Genomic DNA, 19,417 nt, shown 5'->3' with positions numbered 1-19,417 from the left:
TGTATACTTGTGATGTATATACACTCTGAGTTCAGTTTAGCCATCTGAAAAACTAGGTTTACATCGTGTATACCTGTGGTGTTCAAATACAAGCCATGTAGTTAATCTAACTCAACCTGATTTGCCCAAGTTTATTACTGAGTTCAGGTGTACAAGGCTAGGAGTATGGCAACTATGAAGATGATAGATGATGGGCTCGAAGAGAAAGCACAGAAACTAAAGACATTAGCAGAAAAAGGTCACAAGCAATCACATGCTCTTACATTTTATATTTGTAAGCAAATGTCTTCATTTGTTGTGGAAATTGAATCGAGCTTCCAAAAACTTTTGCTGCTAGCAACATTTGCATGAGCAAGAGTACAACATTTAGTGATGCACAAGGAACAGGTGAATGCTTGTTTGAAGATATGTGAAATCTACCACATGGATGATTCAAGCAACATTAGGTTCTTTAGATGCCAGGGGAATTCTTCTTAATTCCTTTAGCTGGCATGCTATTTCCTGAACCAGCAGAACTCCATCATTTCCATAGTTCAATGCATTCATAGTGTGCCCAATGAACTCTCTATCTGCATCCAGTTCCACCACTCTTTTGATCAACTTTGCAACTTCATCTTGTACAGAGTTCATGTCTCTGCAAGCATCAGAAGTATTATGTTGGTCAGCTGAGAGTTGATTGTCCATGGTGGTACTCGCTTCGACATTGGAGTGTGTTCTAGATGGAGACGAGCCATTCTCAGGTAAAACCTCAACTCCATTGTGGCTATTTTCTAGATTCACATCAACTATGGTATCATCTGCTCTAACTTTATCAGTAGGTAACATAGAAAACTTGTTCTGTAACCTTCTCAAGCATGCTAAAATATGAACCTTCTCCTCTTCGAAACCCAACTCCAGATCTTTCGCTCCATGGCCATCACCTTCCTGGGGAATCATGTCGATCTTCTCGGACATACTGCGGTATAGTGATCTCGTACGGCGACGGGTGCTTGCAGGACTAAGAAGCTCTCTTGACTCCATGAAACGAGGGGTGGTGGCAGGACTGAGCTCTGTTGACTCTAAATCACCTACTGACACCGTTCTCTTCTCTTCCGGTTCTGCTCCTCTGTGCCGCCTTCTGTATCTCTCGAACTCCGTTTCCAAGTCCAGCAATTCCTTATCTCGCTCGTTGATCACGTCATTGAGTTTGTGAATCGCTTCTTGGTCGTACTCAGCTTGCTCTTCCATCATGCGCAGGTACTGAAACGCCTCCATCTGCATCGCTGCCTTCTCCTCCTGCAGCCTGTTGATCATGGCCATCGCTTCGTTTGCTGCGATCGTCGAAGCGCTTCTCTCTTCCTCCAGTTCTTTGTACAGAGCACTCATGCATTTCCTGTCCAGCTCTATCTGCCGCTTCAGCCGATCCACCGACGTCTCTCCTTCGATGTCGCTCACAACAATGCTTGCATCAAAGGTCTCCAAGCTCGAATTGGTTCGCTCCACGGACAGTCTCTTGGCTATGTTCTGCAGCCCGATCGAGCTTGAAGCATCTGATGACTTGAGGTCTTCCGCTCTGGGACTAGCAATTATGTCACTCCATGGCAAATCAAACGCTCGCGACAGCCGCAGTTTCAGGTCTTCTTGCCCTCGTGACGATTCCTTGCCTGCAATTATTTCAGAGAACTTGGGAGATAGCATGATTCCCTTGTTATTTATTGCGTGCTTGAAGCTATCGGTGTGATCAAGGACGCTGCGTGTAACTACAATGGAGTCGTTCATGATTTGGCTGGTGAGACTGTTCGTGGAAGACACCTTTCGAACTCCTGGATATGTTGCTGCTGGAGCACAAATGACACAAGGCGGTAAATTCTTTGATCTGTGAACAGTCATGGTTATCATCGAGACGACGAGAGCTTACATGGTCGGTCCGTGACTTCTCGAGGAGCTTGTTCGGGTGTGCTTTCAGATAAATCGACGAGGCCGGCCTCCACAACGTGGCTGCGACTGAGATCATCCAACCCATGCCCGATTGCAACTGTGGACTTCAAGAATGGTTTGTCACACGAATCAGCTTCATCGGACCTTCTCTCGGGATCTAAAATGGGATGCGGAGATGCAACAGGGTTGGGATGGATCAGCTTCTCCGGAACAGTGTCCTCCAAGACGATCGTTGCCGTGCCTTGTGGTAGTCTGCGTCGCATCACGCGTCCCTCCTTGATGTCCTTCGTTACATGGCCATCGTCACCGTCGTCGTCGTCATCATCAGACATTGGCATTTCTGACTCGGAATCGGAGGTAATCACTAGCCCATTGTAGCCAACTCTTCTCTTTCTCAACTGCGCTCGACGATTTGGAACGCCAGCTTCGAGCTTCTTCTTCTTCTTCTTCTTCGCTTGCAGCAGCCTATGAAGATTAAAGGAGTCGGAGCAACATGAACACAGCCCTGTGCCTGAAGAAGCTGGTTCGAGATCCTCGTTCGGCAAAGCCACATTATCCGGATCCTCTCCATTCCTCCCCAGCATCCTGCATGCCTCGGAATTGGCCTTCTTAGTTGCGACGGACGACAGGAGGCAGGCCTTGCACATGTCCCGGAAATCAGCAAGCTTTCCGTGGCCATGGCAGTAGACCAGCGAGGATATCTCCACCTTGTGCGCATGGCAGAATAAGTTCCTATAGAAACCTCGTCTCTCGCTCCCGAGAATGTGATCCAGTCTCGAGCATAACAGGCATGGGGTTGGCAAGTTGCAGAGTCGGGCGAATCTGGTAGCAACGTACGCCAACACCGCGTTTATCAGCAAGAAGATGATCAGGTACCACTCGCAGACGGCGGCCGACAACACGGAGAAGAACTGGCAAGATTTCGCCTGCGCTTTAACGTTGCCCCCAGCCGCCATGGCCAACCAGGTGCAGAAAGGTCAAGGGTTCAGCTGAGGACCCGAGAACGCAGGATTTGTCCTTCGACACAGCAAATCAAGCGTTTGAGGATCAAAAGCTCCAACAAACAGGAAGAAACATGTTAGAAAGCCACTTACAGATAGGCGTCATGATCACAAACGATGAAATGTTCATGTCGAGCTCCAACTGCTACGACGGAAGGCGACAGCAGGACGAGGAGGAGGAAAGATAGGAGGGAGAACAGCCTTCCTTGACGCAAGACCGTTTGCTCCGTCTCCCGGTGAGTCCGTCGCCTCTTCGCGTCTCCTTCTCTCATCTCCTTTTGAAACATTTCCTCGTTGCCTAATAATGGATGGTGGAGGAGTAGCCATGCACGCAGGTAATGGAGCCACACCTGGGGCTGGAATCCGGTCTCCCCGCTCCCTCTTGCCCTAAAAATGGCCAAGATGAGCCAAAGTTTTAGGTCTGACGTCCGAAGGAGCCCTGCATGAAAGGGAAGAAGTGATTCACGTTGACATCATATCATTGTTGGTGTTAGAATCTTCACTACACAGCTCTACTATTCTCGCACGAATCATAAAGCGCATTTGATGGCCCTCCTTTGGTTGGACCCACACAAACTTAGGTCAGGCTGCAAAAGTTTTTTTAATTGCATAGACACCCTTGAAAGGACTGCTTGATAAAATGTAAGATTTCGAGGGAGTTGTTTGAAAACATCCTCTTCTCGTAATTAGTTATCCCTATGTCTAATGATCGCTCTTTTTCCCTCGCTTCACCCCTTTTTCGCGGTCGATCGCAGCTCGGCGGCTTCGCCCGATGGCTCTCAAAACCCTAAACTTCCCAATCCATTGGAGGTCAAAACCATCACTCCCCAACGCCGACCGACCGATCCTCCGTATCCCGCCGAGGAGATCGGCCCGCCCGGCGTCGCCTGTTGTCGCCGCCGCCGCCAACTGGAATAATGGTTTTAGGGGCATTGGTGACGGTGGCGCGGCGTCGGCCGAGAAGGGTGTGCAGAAAAATGTTGACCTCGTGACCCTGGGGAATCTGTGCGTCGACATCGTTCTTGGCGTCCCGAGCTTGCCTCCTGCCTCGAAGGAGGATAGGCGGGCTTACATGGAGCGGCTGGCGGCTTCTCGTCCTCATAAGGTTGGTAAGAATCGAGATTTTCTTTTGCTACCCTTCCTTTTGGTCCTTGTTTCCTTTCAATTTGTCCCGCTTCGAGCGTAATCTTATCTTGGATATAGATTTTGGCTCAGAGAAAGGATAAGGTGGTGAAGTTAGACATGCAAACCTTTGATCAATCTAAAGATATAGAATTGGTGGTACTATCGCCCACTAGATCAAGTTAGACAGGTTGTGTCCAGATTTGTCTTATTGAACTTTTGATGTTTCATATTTGCAACATCTTAGCTATATTACTAAAAGGTTGTTCCATGATTTCCATAGTGTTTGACAGTAGAACATAGTGTGATGATATAGCATCAGCCTCCGATGTCTAACTTTTTGGAGGGTGGGAAAAAAGGGAAATTTTTTTTTTTGGAGGGTGATCTATTTCTTGAAGTTGATGACATTCTGTAAGAAAGAGTAGAAACTTAAATTGATATATGGAAGATGGTGGTATGCATTCTTCTATTCATGCAGATATGATGTGAAGGGATACAAGTGTCTAGGTTGTGTTCCAATTCTGTGCTTTCATTCGTCATCACAATTGAGTTTCTTATTAAAGTAGGTCAAAAAAATATTTATTTCTAGGGATACCATGCTATTCTAGAAGTATGCAGTTTTGGAGTCTGATATCCTCTATCAATTAATGATACCAAATAATTCCACATCTCATTACATCAGCCAAAATTCCTTGTTTTAAATTGGCTGAGGATCTATTTGGTTCACTAGAAGTGGAAAATGCTAGTTTACATTTTTCAGAAGTTGTCTTCAAGATGTTAATAGCAATGTCTTTGTGTTGTTTAGTAACAGTTGTGTTGCTTTCTGTTTTCATTGTTAGCTTATGACTGAAGTATTTCACTGGAGAAAACTTGTATGCCTTAATCTGAAAGCTTTTGCTTGCCCAGTGAAATAGAATACTCCTAGCTTCTTGCATGATTTAGAATATATTTTCATGAATATAGCTTTGATGAATAGCAAAATCTTCAGAAATGATCAGCTTCTAACTTGCTTTGCAATTCCATCTTTTTGGTCTTCATATCTGGCTGTGATAGTTAAACATGCGGTGAATTATTTTATCACTTTTCTTGTCTAGAACTTTTGGGAAGCTGGTGGCAATTGCAACTTGGCCATAGCTGCAGCAAGGCTAGGATTGTTGTGCTTCACCATTGGTCATGTTGGTGATGAGATCTATGGGAACTTTCTTCTTGATGTGCTTCATGATGAGAATATTAGTTTTGTAGGAATGAGTGAAAATGTTGATAGCACTGCCAATATTGCAGCCTATGAAACCCTTCTATGCTGGGTTTTGGTTGATCCGTTTCAAAAGCATGGGTTTTGCAGGTAAAATTTGCACCTTGCTGATATTTCCTTGTTGGTTCTTTGTTGACCATGAAATTGCTGCTCTTATATATTAAAATTGTTAACACAAATGGTTTATCAAAAAATTTTAGTATTGATGCCACTGTAATGCATGGATGTTCTTCTTGTTTACATATTTCTTTCGATTCCAGTCGTGCTGATTTCAGTGAGGAGCCTGCATTTAGTTGGATGACTAAGCTGACAGAAGAGGTTAAGATGGCTATTCAACAAGCTAAGATATTATTCTGCAATGGTTATGCATTTGATGAACTTTTACCTGATTTAATCGTCTCTGCACTTGATTATGCTATTGGTGCTGGAACAACTGTATTTTTTGATCCTGGTCCACGTGGTAGAACTCTTGCACATGGAACCCCTGACGAGCAAAAGGCACTTGAACTGTTTCTGAAGCAAAGTGATGTTCTTCTTTTAACTTCTGATGAGGTGCATATGCAACATTGTTTTATTACTCTTTGGTATCTTCCATATTTATGAACTTCCATTTCTTCGAACTTCTGTAGAAATTTCACAAACAATAAATAGCTGCATGTGTCATTTCCTATATTGCCATGACTACTTTTCTCTTTATTTCATTTAGGTAGGATTCTATTGACATTTGTTAAAACTAAACGATAGCAGTGATTTAAATAGGTGCTTGGGTGCTCGTCTAGGTGCTCGAGTGAGACGAGGCAAGGCTCGAGTGCCTCATGGGTGGACTAGGCGACACGCTTCAATAAGGTGCCGCCTGGGCGCTTGCCTGAATCCAGGCGCTGGGCACCTCGGGCGAGTGCTCGGTTCAAATGAAGCAATCGAATCAGACTTTTAAGTCTGGTTCGGTTCAACAGTGGTTAGTTGGTTCGATTGAACTAACTAACCAGTTTCTTACCCGCAAAAGCCACCCTCGCACGACCCCGAGCCATCAACCCTAGTGCTGCTTCTGCCTCCGCCGTCGACACTTTCTGCTACTGCCTCCGCTGTAAACGCAGCGGAATGATACTTCCTCTAGCATCGACGAACGAGTTCGGCGGCCTACCCTTCATCCGTAGCTTCCTTCCGTCGTTGCTTCTTCGGTGTGCAGTTCCTTCCATGGTCAAGGGAGAGGACCATAGCTTTTTCCGCCATTGACGGACACCTATGAAACTTCCTTCGCCCATGAAGTCGCCATCTGTAGCTTTTGCCGTCGTTGTTGCCATTGCTATTGTCAGTAGTTTTCGTCGTTGTCGCTGTTTGCAGCTTTTGCCGCTATCGTTGTTGTCATTCGCAGCTTCCTCCGTTGCCGCGACTGTCATTCGTAGCTTCCTCCGCCACTACTGTTGCTGTCCGCAGCTTCCTCCGTCACCGCTGCCTTTTCCTTCCCCACTTTCCACTATCGGTGACACTTTTCTCCCCCTCTGCTATTGTTAATAGTTATTTTCTCCCCCTTTAACTAATATTAACAATAAATAATATACTATTAATAGTAGATTGTTATCTACTATAAAAAGCAAATATATCCCTTTGCTCTTAACAGTAAAATAAGCTTGCAATGGGATATGTTAAGATGATACTTTAGATCTTTTTAATTGAATATCATATTTTTATTTATATAATCATATTTATCAATTATATTATATATTTTTTATATTTTAATATTTTAGAGCGTTTCATTTTGTTCGGGCCAGCCCCTAGCACCTCAGGTATTTTGGGGCCTTAATGCTTGTTGGCGTATAGCGTTTTTTAAATCACGGAATGATAGATTTTAGTTATAAATGCAGCTGGTTATGATATTGGACCATCAACTTCATAGTTAGTTAGTACACAAGTTTAGACAGCAAAAGGAGCATCCAATTGGCAATGAAGCAAATGTCCAATGAGGTTTGAAGTGGTGATATTTATCTTTTATTGGACCATAGGTATTTTATATTTCTGGTCAAAGTTTCATTGTTGACGTATACAAAGATTCAGAAGTAGATTTCTTTATAAAACTATCAAATTTGGTAAAAGCTAAACAAGAAAGTAGGAAAATTCAAAAGCTACTGTCATTTAAGATTCTTTCAACTTATATAAATTCATGATTTTTTTTTTACAAAGGGTAAGTGACAAAGGCGGGATTTGAGCTCAGGATCTTACGATAAATTGTCAAGGTTTTTACCAGCTAAGCTAGAAGGTCTTTATCATCTAAGCTAGTTGACACCGTCCATGATTAAAAATTTTGATTCAATGTCAATAGTGGGTTGATCAGTAGACTGTTATGGGTTGACATTATCAACACTGGTACAGGTTGGTACTGCCTGTACCAAGAGGATTGGGTATAGAAGAGAGCAGGAGGAGGAAGGAGAAAGAGGACTGGAAGAGGAGTAAAAGGCGAAGGAGGATGAGGAGGCAGAGGCAACCCTTACAAGGAGGAACAGGCTGTAGCAATGTAACAGGACAGTGATAGCGAGGTGGCATGGAGGAGGAAGAGATGAGGGAGAGAAGAGAGATAAGTGAAAGAGCGAAAGAAGGGAAGAGAAAGAGGAGCATGGGAGGATAGAAAGAAAAGATAGCCATCAGAAACCATAAAAGAAAAGAAATGATAAGCCTAATTTTCAATGGTACTGGCGGAAGTGCTCCGTCTGTGTGTTGGAACCTAGTTGGACTGGTAAATTTCACTGGGTTGAACTGGTCCAACTGGGTTTTTTGATCCTTGCATTTTCTTTTCCAATCTAGTATCTGATTGCTGCCTGCTTCTATATTTTTATTTAGTTGAAATGAGAACAATGGACCCAAAATTTTCTCACTTGAAAATAATATATTAATCTGGGGTGTGTGATGAGATTGTGCTTTTCTTTATGCTACTTCATTTATCATTTTGACCTTTTTTCAGTAATGTTGGCGAACACCATTATTATTTTTGTATCTTTTTATTGCAACTTAATATAAGACATTCAATTGTAACAATCGAAGTAGAATTGCAGGTGAGGTCTAGGGAATTGAAGTTGGTGATTCTTGGAGCAAGATACTATGTGGTTTAAAAAAAAAAGATACTATGTGGTTTGGTTGAAAAGCCTAGTAGGATTGGCAGACGTTTTACTTCACAAACCAAAAAGCAGAATGCCATAGCCAATACAAATTATAGCTGTAGAAAGGACAGAAGAACAAGGCTTACATGAGAGATTATGTGATTATGGAAAATAGTGCTCTTGCAAGAATAAACCTAGATAGAATATGATCTGTATCAACTAGTTTAACAGTGCTGAAGTGAGGAGATCTTACTGTGTGCAGAAATGATAACTATTGTTGGGCTTGGACCTCAATTTTGTTTATAGATAATTCCCTACCATAACTAGTGGGAAAGAAGAGCAAGAAAAAAAATCAAGGAGAATTGTAAGTTATATATTGAAAAGACTAAAGAGGATGACGAGATAGCAGTAATGGACTGCCAAATGGAAGTAACTAGAAGTCCATCCAAAGTTTCACAAATATGAAAGTTCTAATCTTTTGACAATCTCTCCATTTGAAAAACCAACAACCCTGTTTTCGGTAAATTAGAAATTTCTTTTCCTTTATTAAGGCAAACTGCAATCATATTTTGTTATTTCTTTCAACAAATGTTCTTGCAGTCCTTTGTGTCTTTCGTGAGGACTATCATCTATTGAACAGGATAAAGACTATCTAGCCACTTTTTCTCTGCCTCTAGATTGGCAGTAAGTGTGTACTTAGCTACAATTAAAAAATTTAGGAAAAAAGTATACAGTAAACTATTACATTTTTTTCCTGACTTGGAGTAAAACCATTGATTCCATAAAATCAGCTCCATCGCATGTATCTTGTTCTCAATATTTTTAGAATGTTATGCAAGAGGAATGTCAGCTATTGGTTCTGAAAAAATTTGTGATGTATGACAATGATAATTTCAACATTTTGATCCTTATATTAGAAGTTTTCCTTGACCAATAGTCATGTTAATTTTGGTCCTAAGATGTGAAATTGTAGCCATATTATGTAAAGCATCAATGAGAAAATTAATGAACATATGCACAGGCCTGTTTTTTTTATGAGTCTTCACAGAGTGATTCTTGGCCTCAACCTCAGTTTGATCTTGCTTGATGTTTTCTTTGTTTTCTTATATTGTTAGGATTTGTTCTAGTTTTTATTGACTTTGTGTTGTATGTGTTCAAATGATACTTAAACTTTAATCTTTATTCATTAGCATGAACTCATAATAAATTTTTGACATAGTGAAATATTTTATTTAGGCTCTTGCTGAATTGATCTGGTTGTTCATTGATATCTTTTGTGGACTGTTGATGTGTAAAATTCCTTTCTATTTGTTGAAGTCACTTCTAGTGTTGTTATTGCTACATCAGATCATTCTGACACCAGCTTTCATTCCATCGAGGATGTTGTTCATGTTCTATTAGTTTCTCAGTCAGATTGATACCACTTAGGGGTCCCCGGATTCTGCTTAGGTGCACCTTTTGTCTTTTGACACAGGTGCCCAGAGATCATGTTAATTTGAATGGGATTTGAACAGAGTTGAACTACGACTCTAAAGAAAGGAAAGGGATAAAAAGCATTAAGACAACAGGATGTTAAGGCTTGCTGGACTAAGAAACTATTGTAATTTAATTAAAAATTTCACATGCAAAACAATTGTTTCTTTTACCTGAGTCCCTTTGTGTATATTAAGAGCAGCTACAACAATAACAAGCTGTAAATCAGCCCAGAAATATTAAGGGCAGCTAATCTATAATATTGATAAAATTAGTCCTGATTTGGGGAAATAACTGCCGCATATTTGCTTCAATTTTTTCACTATTTGCTTCAATTTTTTGGATAAGTTTGGGTCCTCCAATGCTCGATTTTTAAGAACATAAGGCTTTCAGAGAGATATAAGAATTAAACTTTATCTGGCCACTTTTATTCTCTTTTTAAACTCCTAAATCCATATATATTCTTTTTTCTAATCAGCCACTTCTCTTCTTCCTTTAGATTCTTGAATAAGGTTTTAAATTTTGGTACATCACTGGTTTCAGTAATATACCAGACTGGTATGGTACCAGTGGCCTGGGTGGCATACTAACCCATAGTTCTTGGTACCAATTGAAAAAAATAATAAAAAAATACCAATCAGTATCCGACATTATGTTCCGATATCTGTCCTTTGTCAGATTTTTTATATGCTTCATACTGATAGGTATCTGAAAACAAGTCCCAGATCAATTTGAATTCTATTGGTCTTTCTATTAGATTTAGTGTGAGCATTGTATTGAGTTTAGAAAAATAAATGAAATATGTACTTTCAAGTTTCATCACATTCCTACCTAAACTAAAGCAGAGTGATCCCATATCTAACCTTTGTTTGCATAAGAATGGTTTTGAATGGCATAATTTGAATATAATTTGAAGGTCTTACACGACAAAAGAAGTTACAGGAAAATGCTAATGTTACATGGATACCATGTATAATTGGAAGGTACAAGTATCAACTGCCTCTTATGTCTTGTCATCTGTGATCATTCTTAGTCACATCAAGATTAGTTAGAAGTTAGAAAGTATTTGGGTTGCCAAGACAGCTGGACTCACTTTGGAGCTTCGAACATGCCTAGTGGGCCTACAGGGTGAACACCCTTTTTGTTGTGAAGTACTGTAACATCAAGTGAGGAGTATCAGGATCATATGAACACCAAGCTAAATCAATCTGCTAGAAAAATGTTGTGTTGGTCTTTAAGAACAAGGCACAAGCAGCTATCAAGTGTTATTTAGAGGAAGAAACTAGGAATGTGGATGATAATCATATAAACAAAATAGAAACTAGTTAAATATTTATATATAATTGCTAACCATAGAGTTCACTTTCGAGCTCTATGCCTTAAAGGTTCGATAAACATATTTTTTTATAGAGGAAAATAACATTATCTAAAAAATAATTACCAGAATGTTGACCTTACAACTTAAAGGATTAGTTGGTTGCCACATTGTTGTTGAGGCCTCACTATGAGGTGATGCCAGGATTTTGATTTCCATCTTTCTGGTAGGTACACTGCACAATCGGTCATATTGAATTGGTAGTGTTGGGAACAGTTATTGGTGCATTGAGTCTCTTTTGCCCTACTGTGGACCATACTGTCTGGTAGCTTGATGGGGAAATAATAGTTTATGTCTTTATGGTGCAAATTTTCATCTTGTTTCTTTCAAAGTTTGTTGGTTAATTATTCACTGAACCAGTTCAAAACTTCTTTAGCATTTTCCACGGAATGTCCTTATCTCTGTTCCTCTGATCTCTCTCTCTCTCTCTCTCTCTCTCTCTCACATACACACACACAGTGTGTTACACTCAATATGTTATTTTGAATGCTCTGTTTTTCATTTCTTTACTGAAATATGATGCTTATAAACCATCTTGCTCATGATGTACCAGGCTGAGTCATTAACAGGGATCAAAAATCCTATTCAAGCAGGAGAGGCATTGATCAGAAGAGGGGAACGAACAAAATGGGTCATTATAAAAATGGGTTCTAAGGGATCCATTCTGATCAACAGGTCCACTGTATCATGTGCACCCGCGTTTAAGGTATAATTTGCTTCCTTCTCTATACTTATATGTCTATTTAGACCAATTAAGAAAGTTGGGTTCAAAAATACTGTGTTGTTTGCTTCATTGTACAAAATTTCTTTTACTGCTTGTTTATGGCTTGGAATTTACTGCTACCAGATGCTTTGATTTGATCCTGTATTCTCAACAGGTAAATGTTGTTGATTCAGTGGGCTGTGGAGATAGCTTCACTGCTGCCATAGCTTTCGGCTTTCTTCATGACATGCCTACGATCAATACATTATCACTTGCAAACGCTGTAGGTGCTGCAACTGCAACTGGCTGTGGTGCTGGTCGAAACGTTGCTCGATTGTGTAAAGTTTTAGAACTTCTAAAGCAATCAAATCTCAATGAGGATGACAAATTTTGGAGCAAACTAATTGAAGGGAACAGTTTGACTAGCGAAGTTTTGCTTCTCTCGAAAGTTACTATAAATGGATGCAATGACCGTCTTGTTCGCATACCCATTTCCAATGTTGTCTTTGAACTTCTACTGAAATTTGACGCAGCATGCGAAAGCAGCGTGACACAGTCTTGACTACAAATTTTGAGCAGTTAAGTCTGTGTAGTGAAGTTGTTGATAATATTTTTACTAATACGTTGATTTGACTAAAATTTATGCCCTGATGTCTAAGAGGGCCTATGAGAGTCTGTTAATCCGGCTCTCCTCAGAAAACAAATACCTTTTGTCAATGATTTCAATTACCCCCTGTAAGAATTTTAGTTGCCACTCATGAATAAGCAACAGTCAGCACTGCAGTTAATATGTGGTTTCAGGTCTGATTGTTCAACGAGCAAACTACCCTTATGAATTTTCCTTTCTCCTTGTCTGAATTCCAAGTACATCATAGTGTAGAAATTTGAAGTGGAATTTTGGGCATGGGAACTATGTGTCTGGTACTATGACATATCAAGTTTGGCCTTTTCTCACCACTTGCACACAATATATCTCTATGAAAAGTCTTTGATAGTTTGATGCTCAACCTTCATGTTCATTATCGTACTTGAACAGCATTTACTGTAAGACAAAGGTCTTGTGGCAGACAGCCACATCTTTCTTAGAAGTTCTCATTGAGAAATTTCTTCAACGAAAAGTACTACATCTCATGCATTTTCTGAGTGCTATCATCGTGTTAGCCATGTTTCTTTTCTCAGACATTTACTAATCTATTTCTTGGTCAATCATAAACCACTGATGGACAGATGATTAACAAGTGTTGGAAATAACCAGCAAGTCCTGTGACCACGCAGCAATCCAAGTTTCAACATAAGAGTGCAAGATTGCAGAAGCCACTGCAAGTTCAAGGCAGGTCTTTTACTACCTCATCCTTACTTCATGTTGTATCCTTTGTGGCAAGTTCCATGTAAGCCATGATGTGTGACACCTTGTTCTCTACACAATGTCCAACGGAGAAATATTGAGCCCCCTCATCGCCAAGTGCCCACTAATCGTCGATGGTCCCTTAAGTGTGCAGTTGATACAGTGTTTAGCTTCCCGCATGACACAGGTGACCACTACCGGGGTGGAGTATGACTCATCCACCTCCGAAGCCATCAGCAATTTGTGTGTCCACATGGAAGAACTGAACTATGAGATATTTTGATCATAATTCGAGCATAAACAATTCATGTCTTGGATCAAACATCTGTAAGACAAGAATATATACGCAACTGTTCTTATTTCTCTTTCCATTTTTATTCTTGCAGGGTGATGCTTCCAACCGCTTCTCGTGAAAGATTGATGGAAAGTTGGCCTAAATCCAACGGTCGATGCTACAAACCCTCTCTGCATCGCCTCTTGAGCAGCTCGCATGATGATGATACGGTGGATTCCATGTCCCTGCACGTCCTCTTCGCATTCCGCCTAACGACGCCACTCACATCAGCAATGTTCACGCCGAAGAGCCTCACCACCTCAACGGCCGGTCGCGTCTTCCGGCCGATGAAGAGCTGCCTCTCTGGGCCAGTCGACCGATGGAAGGTGACCACGTCGCCGGCTCTGAGCCCCTCCTCCTTGACGAACCGTCTCCAGCCCTTGGTTAGCACGTAGCTCTGGCTGCTGTTCCAGTAGGAGTAGCGGAACCGCCACACCTTCCCGCAGGCGTCTTCGAAGTTCAGCAGCACCGCCTTGCAGGCCGCAGCGCCGGTCTGCGGCTGCGGGAAGTGCTTCTCCGCGTGCTGCTTCGGTATCACCAGCCTGTTCAGCTTGCCGACGTCGCTAGGAGTCACGGCCTTGTCGAAGAGGTGCTCCCTGTGCGGCCCGCCAAACCACCCCATGCTCCCTCCACGGGAAGGGTAAGTCCTCCTCCCTTCGGCGCCGGAGGATTGCCTGCTTTGCCGCATCTCGTCGTGGTAGGTGTGCTTACGGAGCATGTCCACGATCTCGGCCTTCGAACGTGAAACCAGGAAAGAGAGCTCCGCCGCGTCGACGTCGTCGGTCTCGACGAGCGGCTTGAAGTTGGTGACAGCGTCGCGCCCTCGGAACCGCTGCGCGGCCACGTCGTAGGCCCGCGCGGCCTCATCTTCCTCGTTGAAAGTTCCCAACCAGACCCGTTGGTGCTTGTCGTAGATCTGCGCCCCCCACCGCCCGTTGGGCTGCGGAACCACGCCTTTGTACCTCGACGAAGGCAGCTTCCGCGACTCGGCACCGACCTCCGGATCGAGGACGACGCTTGCGCCGCTACCAAGTCTTTGCAAGCCCTCAGTAGCTGGCAGCGTCGGTGGCCGCGGCAGAGACGAGCGCCTCTCGACCTCGCTCGACTCATCCTCTACGCTGCTAGTCTCCATAAATATGAAGCGATTGGGAAGGAAGATACAGAGAGAGAGAGAGAGGTGCTAAAGGCACACACTATATTTGTGCTGGCGTTGTTATATAGCAAACGGAGTGCCTGTCGCTCCATTATTAGCTATCTAACATATGTAAGATGGATCTCATGGCAAGGGTGTTGGTGTGGGTCAACACTAAAGGTGATGGTGGGAAGAAGATTCATGGTGAGTGCTTCTTTGGGTGTTCCTATGCAAATGAGTGTATGGTGGTGCAAGTTGTACGGGGTGGGACATGAGAGCAGGGCAAGTGGATGTGGGAAGATGACTGCCTCTAAGTGCATCCCCCCTGAGCTTTGCTACCTGCTGCTGTTAGCTGAACATGGTCTGGCCATCTCTGATGCTCATGTTTGCACCAAAAGAGTATAGAACAAGACACTCAAGGGGAAGGGGCTTACCCACCTGAGCATGAACCAGAATCCAAGCAAGAGAGAGAGAGAGAGAGAGGGTTAGAGATGGAACCAGTAATTATTTTCATAGATTTGCATCACAGAAGAAAGCCTGAATTAATTGAATGCTTGATGGAGTTTGATCATGTCTTGGTTTTCAAAGTGCTTGTCTTGATAGAATTAGACAGTTTAACTAAGACAATGATGTTGAACTAATGGTGCAACAACTGCTAATTTCCAGCAGTCTTCCTTTGAGGTCTTCTCATCCCTCATAAATAAATAAATATATATATATATGTCTATTCATGTAAATTCAATCAAAATGTATTCCTTTTCACAAGCAATTGCTTGTTAATATGATATGCCTAATATTTTTCATGTAATTAAGAAATATGTCACCATAAATCATAATAAAAAAAATATTCTTTGGATTAATTCAGTTAGAAATTTTGGTTTATAAATATTGGTTTCTCCAATTATGACTTAAGTTTTCACCTTTTTTTTTTCTTTCTTTCTTTTGATACTTTAGCTCATCTATTTTAACCCCTCGATCTACATGATTTTTAGGTTAATGTCATCTCTTCGGCTTTTTATCTCTAAGTCTAACTTTCCAGCATAATCGATTTTGGGAAATAAACAAGATCAAGTAACCTCATGGATATCGGGGTGAAGTGATGATCAATTATAATACTAACAAAATATATTTATTGAAGAGAGATATTCACATTTGACTGTAATGACAAGCTATTGTAATTGTGCATATGTTCATCGTCCAAATGCAGTCAAAGTGGAAGGTGAAGGCTGCTAACAGTCCAGAGTAGCTGCGGCTGCAAAAGATAATAAATGTTATTGATGTGTTGTGGCCCTCATCACCCATGGAAGCTAGTAAAAAGCACTGCTAGGAACAATAATCTCAGCTATCTACCTCAATATGACTGTGGGGGTCTAATGAATGGGTTGTGATATGTTTTTTCTTTTATGTTTTTGCACTTGTTTAGTAATGTATACATGTGATTAAGATCACATGAGAATTAAAAGGGGATCCATCTACCTTTATTTTGTTTGATGTCATACTTGTTTGTGGAGTATGTATGTATATCATGTCATCTTGGCTGTCCTTATGCACATAGTTCAACATATTTAAGTATATCATGTCATCTTCGGCTTAGGTGTGATCAAACAAGCTCATATATATGCATATATACTTTATGTTTACTTTAATGACTTGTATCTCGGCAGCCTGGTTAGCCTTATCTCATTATTATGCTGAAAAGTTCATTAGCATCCCATGTGTTTCATATCTCAATAGTAAATAGGAGATCATGTTGGAGTTTAAGGAGATTCATGTGGTCAAGTCAGTAAATCCTTCATAGTTTTATCTAATTGATGTAATTGAATTTTGATGATAGTTACTGATGAAATCCAACCTACTGATCGCATGAATAATATCGAAAGATACATATCATAAGTCTTACATTTCAACATTAAAATTTTTCATATCGAAAAATACAATCAACCTATCTTTATCGAAAGCGACTATAGTAATACCGTTGTGACATGTTTGCTCGTGATGATTAACATTGACTGGATACTGAAGATTGTGATTCCCAATGGCTATACGATAGATAAGAATAATCATGATTGATAAGTGACGTTCAATAGGCGACACATGATTGCGGAGGTATTCTATACGTAAGGAACCCGTGCGTGGTGAAACCAGTTGCGAGTGAGCATGACGGCACGATGTGACAGAGCAATCGATAAGGTCGCCAATCAGTTGTGTAAGAATAATTACTGCTTGGCGCAATGGCCATAGGCGATGGATAACCTCGCACAATGGTGACCACATGCCTCGAGCAATAGCTGAAAGAGAAAATAAATAAGATTTTATTTATTAAAATTATAGTTTTACACTTATAAAATATTTTAATTTTAGTTTATGTCTTTTTGATAGTCGTACCCTTTATAAACTATATATTTTCATTATATATCGCAAGAAAAATTATAGTTTTGTCTTTAGAAATTAATTTTTTTTACTTGTGTCCTTAATTATAAAATTAACTAATTTAATTATTTTAATCAAATATTTTGATTATATTTGATCATAATTATATTTTGACTACTTGACTAGATTTAGATTTAATCAATTAAATTTTGATCAAATTCGAGAAAAGTTAAAATTTAATTATTTTTTACTTTGATCAATTTTAATTTTTGACGAACTTAATTGAATTGATGTTTAGTCGAATTTCAAGCCTCCCAAGTTAAATAGGGTTAACTAGCCTAATTTAGGATTCTATATAGAATTAAAAAATATATAAATTATGATTTTCTTTTATAATTTTCTCATATGACATATTGATAAAATTTTAGATGTGACAATTAAATTTTAATTATTATTCTAAGATATTTATTTAGTTATATTTAAAATTATAAAATAATATTTATTTTTTTATATAAAGATATGATTTATATTTTATAATGATTATAATTATCATATGAGTTTTTTATGATTAATATTTAATAATTACTATGATTATTATTATTTTATTATTATTAAACTATTTGGATATAAATTAGATTAAAAGATATTTTTTGAATATTATTTATAACTTATATCTTTAAGTTTTATCGGTTAGTAGTTACCAAAGTGACCTATGATGATAGGCTTATTGGTATAAATTATAATAAATTTCTTATAATTTTATATTTTATATTATTGTATTGATCTTATAGTCATCAAATTGGCATAGACTAATAATTTATAAAATTATATTAAAAATTAGTCTTAAATAATATTAAGAAAATAATATTTATAATAACACATATAATTAGGAGATTGGTTAATCCTAGAGGAGAATCTATTTCGAATAATTATGTGATGATGTAGAACAATATTGTTTTAGATATCCTTGTAATTTAGAGTTGTATACCCAAAGATAATAACACTATTTAATAATGATGATATTAGTTCTCTATAAATAATTTTGAATGAACACTGTGTATATCTATATTTAACGCAAAGGTAAAATATGGATGATATTAATAGTTCATTATATTTTAAAAACTCAAAGTATTAATGTTGTTTCTTTTTATTTTTTTTTGACAATAGTACTTCCTTTCATACACTCTTATGCTCCTAGTATCCTAGTACTCTTTGGTTTAAATTATTTAAAATAATTAGACCATATGTAGTTCATTAAGGGTGTATTAGATTTTGACCTAGCATTACTTATTGGAAGGCCCATTGACTTTATTGATGAAAGTACTGTGGAACAAATTAATGAAATGAATATTTGAGAAAGATCTAATAAACCGAGTTTAATGTTTATAAAAATAATAATTATAAATAATATAAATATTTTATTATCGCCTACAACTAGCATATAAGAATATTTAAGGGCTATAGAAGATAAATTTAAATCTGTTAATAAATCTTTAATTGATACATTAATGAAGGAATTGACTACGACTAAGTATGATGATACTTAAGGGATTCAAGATCACATCGTCAATATGACTGATAAAGTTATAAAATTTAAAGCATTAAGCATAAATATGAATGAGTCTTCCTCCATAATTTATCATATTTAAGATTCACTGTAATACAAATAAGAATAAATATAATTTGAATGAGTTAATTAATATATATATTCAAGAAGAATTATGATTAAGGCAAGAAATATCTCATAATATTTTGACTACTACTCAGGGAGTTGATAATAAAAAAAATATTGAAACTTATCTAACAAATAAATTTACCAAGTTTAAAAATACTAATGAAAAGAAAGCTAAGTTTTTTTTTTTTTTTTTTTTTTTTTCTGACTAGAAAGGACATTTGAAAAAGGATTACAAAAATAATAACAATGGGGCAACATTGATCTTTGTTTACTATAATTAATCAAGATATTTTTAATCGAGAATTTTAAGATGGTTGACATAAATGAGGTAACATATATTATTGGTATTGAAATATTTGAATATAGATTTCAAGAAATATTAGGATTATAAAAATATATATATATTGATCGAGTTTTGGAGAGATTTAGTATATAGTTTTATTTAGCTAATAATATACCTATTGTTATGATCTTAATGATGCTAAAAGGGGGTGAATTAGTGTAATAGTATTTTTAATCGACTTTAAAACTCAGATCGATAAATCAACACGTTTCAAAAACTCAATTGATAAAGTTAAAGTTACAAATAAAGAAAATAAAACTAAGTCAAAAGTAAAGGGATACTTGAT

The 19,417-nt window shown here is 38.9% G+C and overlaps 4 protein-coding genes across 4 annotated transcripts; 1 reads left to right on the top strand and 3 right to left on the bottom strand.

The window, feature by feature from the left end:
- Positions 1-432: 432 nt before the first annotated feature.
- On the bottom strand, positions 433-1,869 carry LOC135597890 (myosin-binding protein 2-like). The gene has a single exon (XM_065091390.1). It carries the CDS (start codon positions 1,867-1,869, stop codon positions 433-435), a length of 1,437 nt encoding a protein of 478 aa, XP_064947462.1.
- A 5-nt stretch (positions 1,870-1,874) lies between these two features.
- LOC135597889 (myosin-binding protein 1-like) lies at positions 1,875-2,873 on the bottom strand. Its single transcript, XM_065091389.1, has one exon. It carries the CDS (start codon positions 2,871-2,873, stop codon positions 1,875-1,877), a length of 999 nt encoding a protein of 332 aa, XP_064947461.1.
- A 763-nt stretch (positions 2,874-3,636) lies between these two features.
- Positions 3,637-12,720, top strand: LOC135598281 (fructokinase-1-like). The gene is made up of 5 exons (XM_065091822.1): positions 3,637-4,023; positions 5,135-5,382; positions 5,553-5,844; positions 11,783-11,935; positions 12,108-12,720. The coding sequence occupies exons 1-5, from the start codon at positions 3,691-3,693 to the stop codon at positions 12,492-12,494; spliced, it is 1,413 nt and encodes a 470-aa protein (XP_064947894.1). The 5' UTR covers positions 3,637-3,690; the 3' UTR covers positions 12,495-12,720.
- An 813-nt stretch (positions 12,721-13,533) lies between these two features.
- On the bottom strand, positions 13,534-14,834 carry LOC135598282 (AP2/ERF and B3 domain-containing transcription repressor RAV2-like). Its single transcript, XM_065091823.1, has one exon. It carries the CDS (start codon positions 14,741-14,743, stop codon positions 13,730-13,732), a length of 1,014 nt encoding a protein of 337 aa, XP_064947895.1. The 5' UTR covers positions 14,744-14,834; the 3' UTR covers positions 13,534-13,729.
- Between the last annotated feature and the right edge of the window lie 4,583 nt (positions 14,835-19,417).

Source organism: Musa acuminata, chromosome BXJ2-1 (assembly GCF_036884655.1).
Source record: "Musa acuminata AAA Group cultivar baxijiao chromosome BXJ2-1, Cavendish_Baxijiao_AAA, whole genome shotgun sequence".
In the NCBI taxonomy this organism is placed as follows: Eukaryota; Viridiplantae; Streptophyta; class Magnoliopsida; order Zingiberales; family Musaceae; genus Musa; species Musa acuminata.
Note: the sequence above shows the minus strand (reverse complement) of the source record. Positions and strands in the feature narration are given on the sequence as shown.

Bases quoted from the DNA above. Each gene is read 5' to 3' on its own strand.
- LOC135597890 (XM_065091390.1), bottom strand. From the start codon at position 1,869: ATGACTGTTCACAGATCAAAGAATTTACCGCCTTGTGTCATTTGTGCT.
- LOC135597889 (XM_065091389.1), bottom strand. From the start codon at position 2,873: ATGGCGGCTGGGGGCAACGTTAAAGCGCAGGCGAAATCTTGCCAGTTC.
- LOC135598281 (XM_065091822.1), top strand. From the start codon at position 3,691: ATGGCTCTCAAAACCCTAAACTTCCCAATCCATTGGAGGTCAAAACCA. The intron at 4,024-5,134 runs GTTGGTAAGAAT...TTTCTTGTCTAG, and splicing joins CGGCTTCTCGTCCTCATAAG to AACTTTTGGGAAGCTGGTGG. The intron at 5,383-5,552 runs GTAAAATTTGCA...TTTCGATTCCAG, and splicing joins CAAAAGCATGGGTTTTGCAG to TCGTGCTGATTTCAGTGAGG.
- LOC135598282 (XM_065091823.1), bottom strand. From the start codon at position 14,743: ATGGAGACTAGCAGCGTAGAGGATGAGTCGAGCGAGGTCGAGAGGCGC.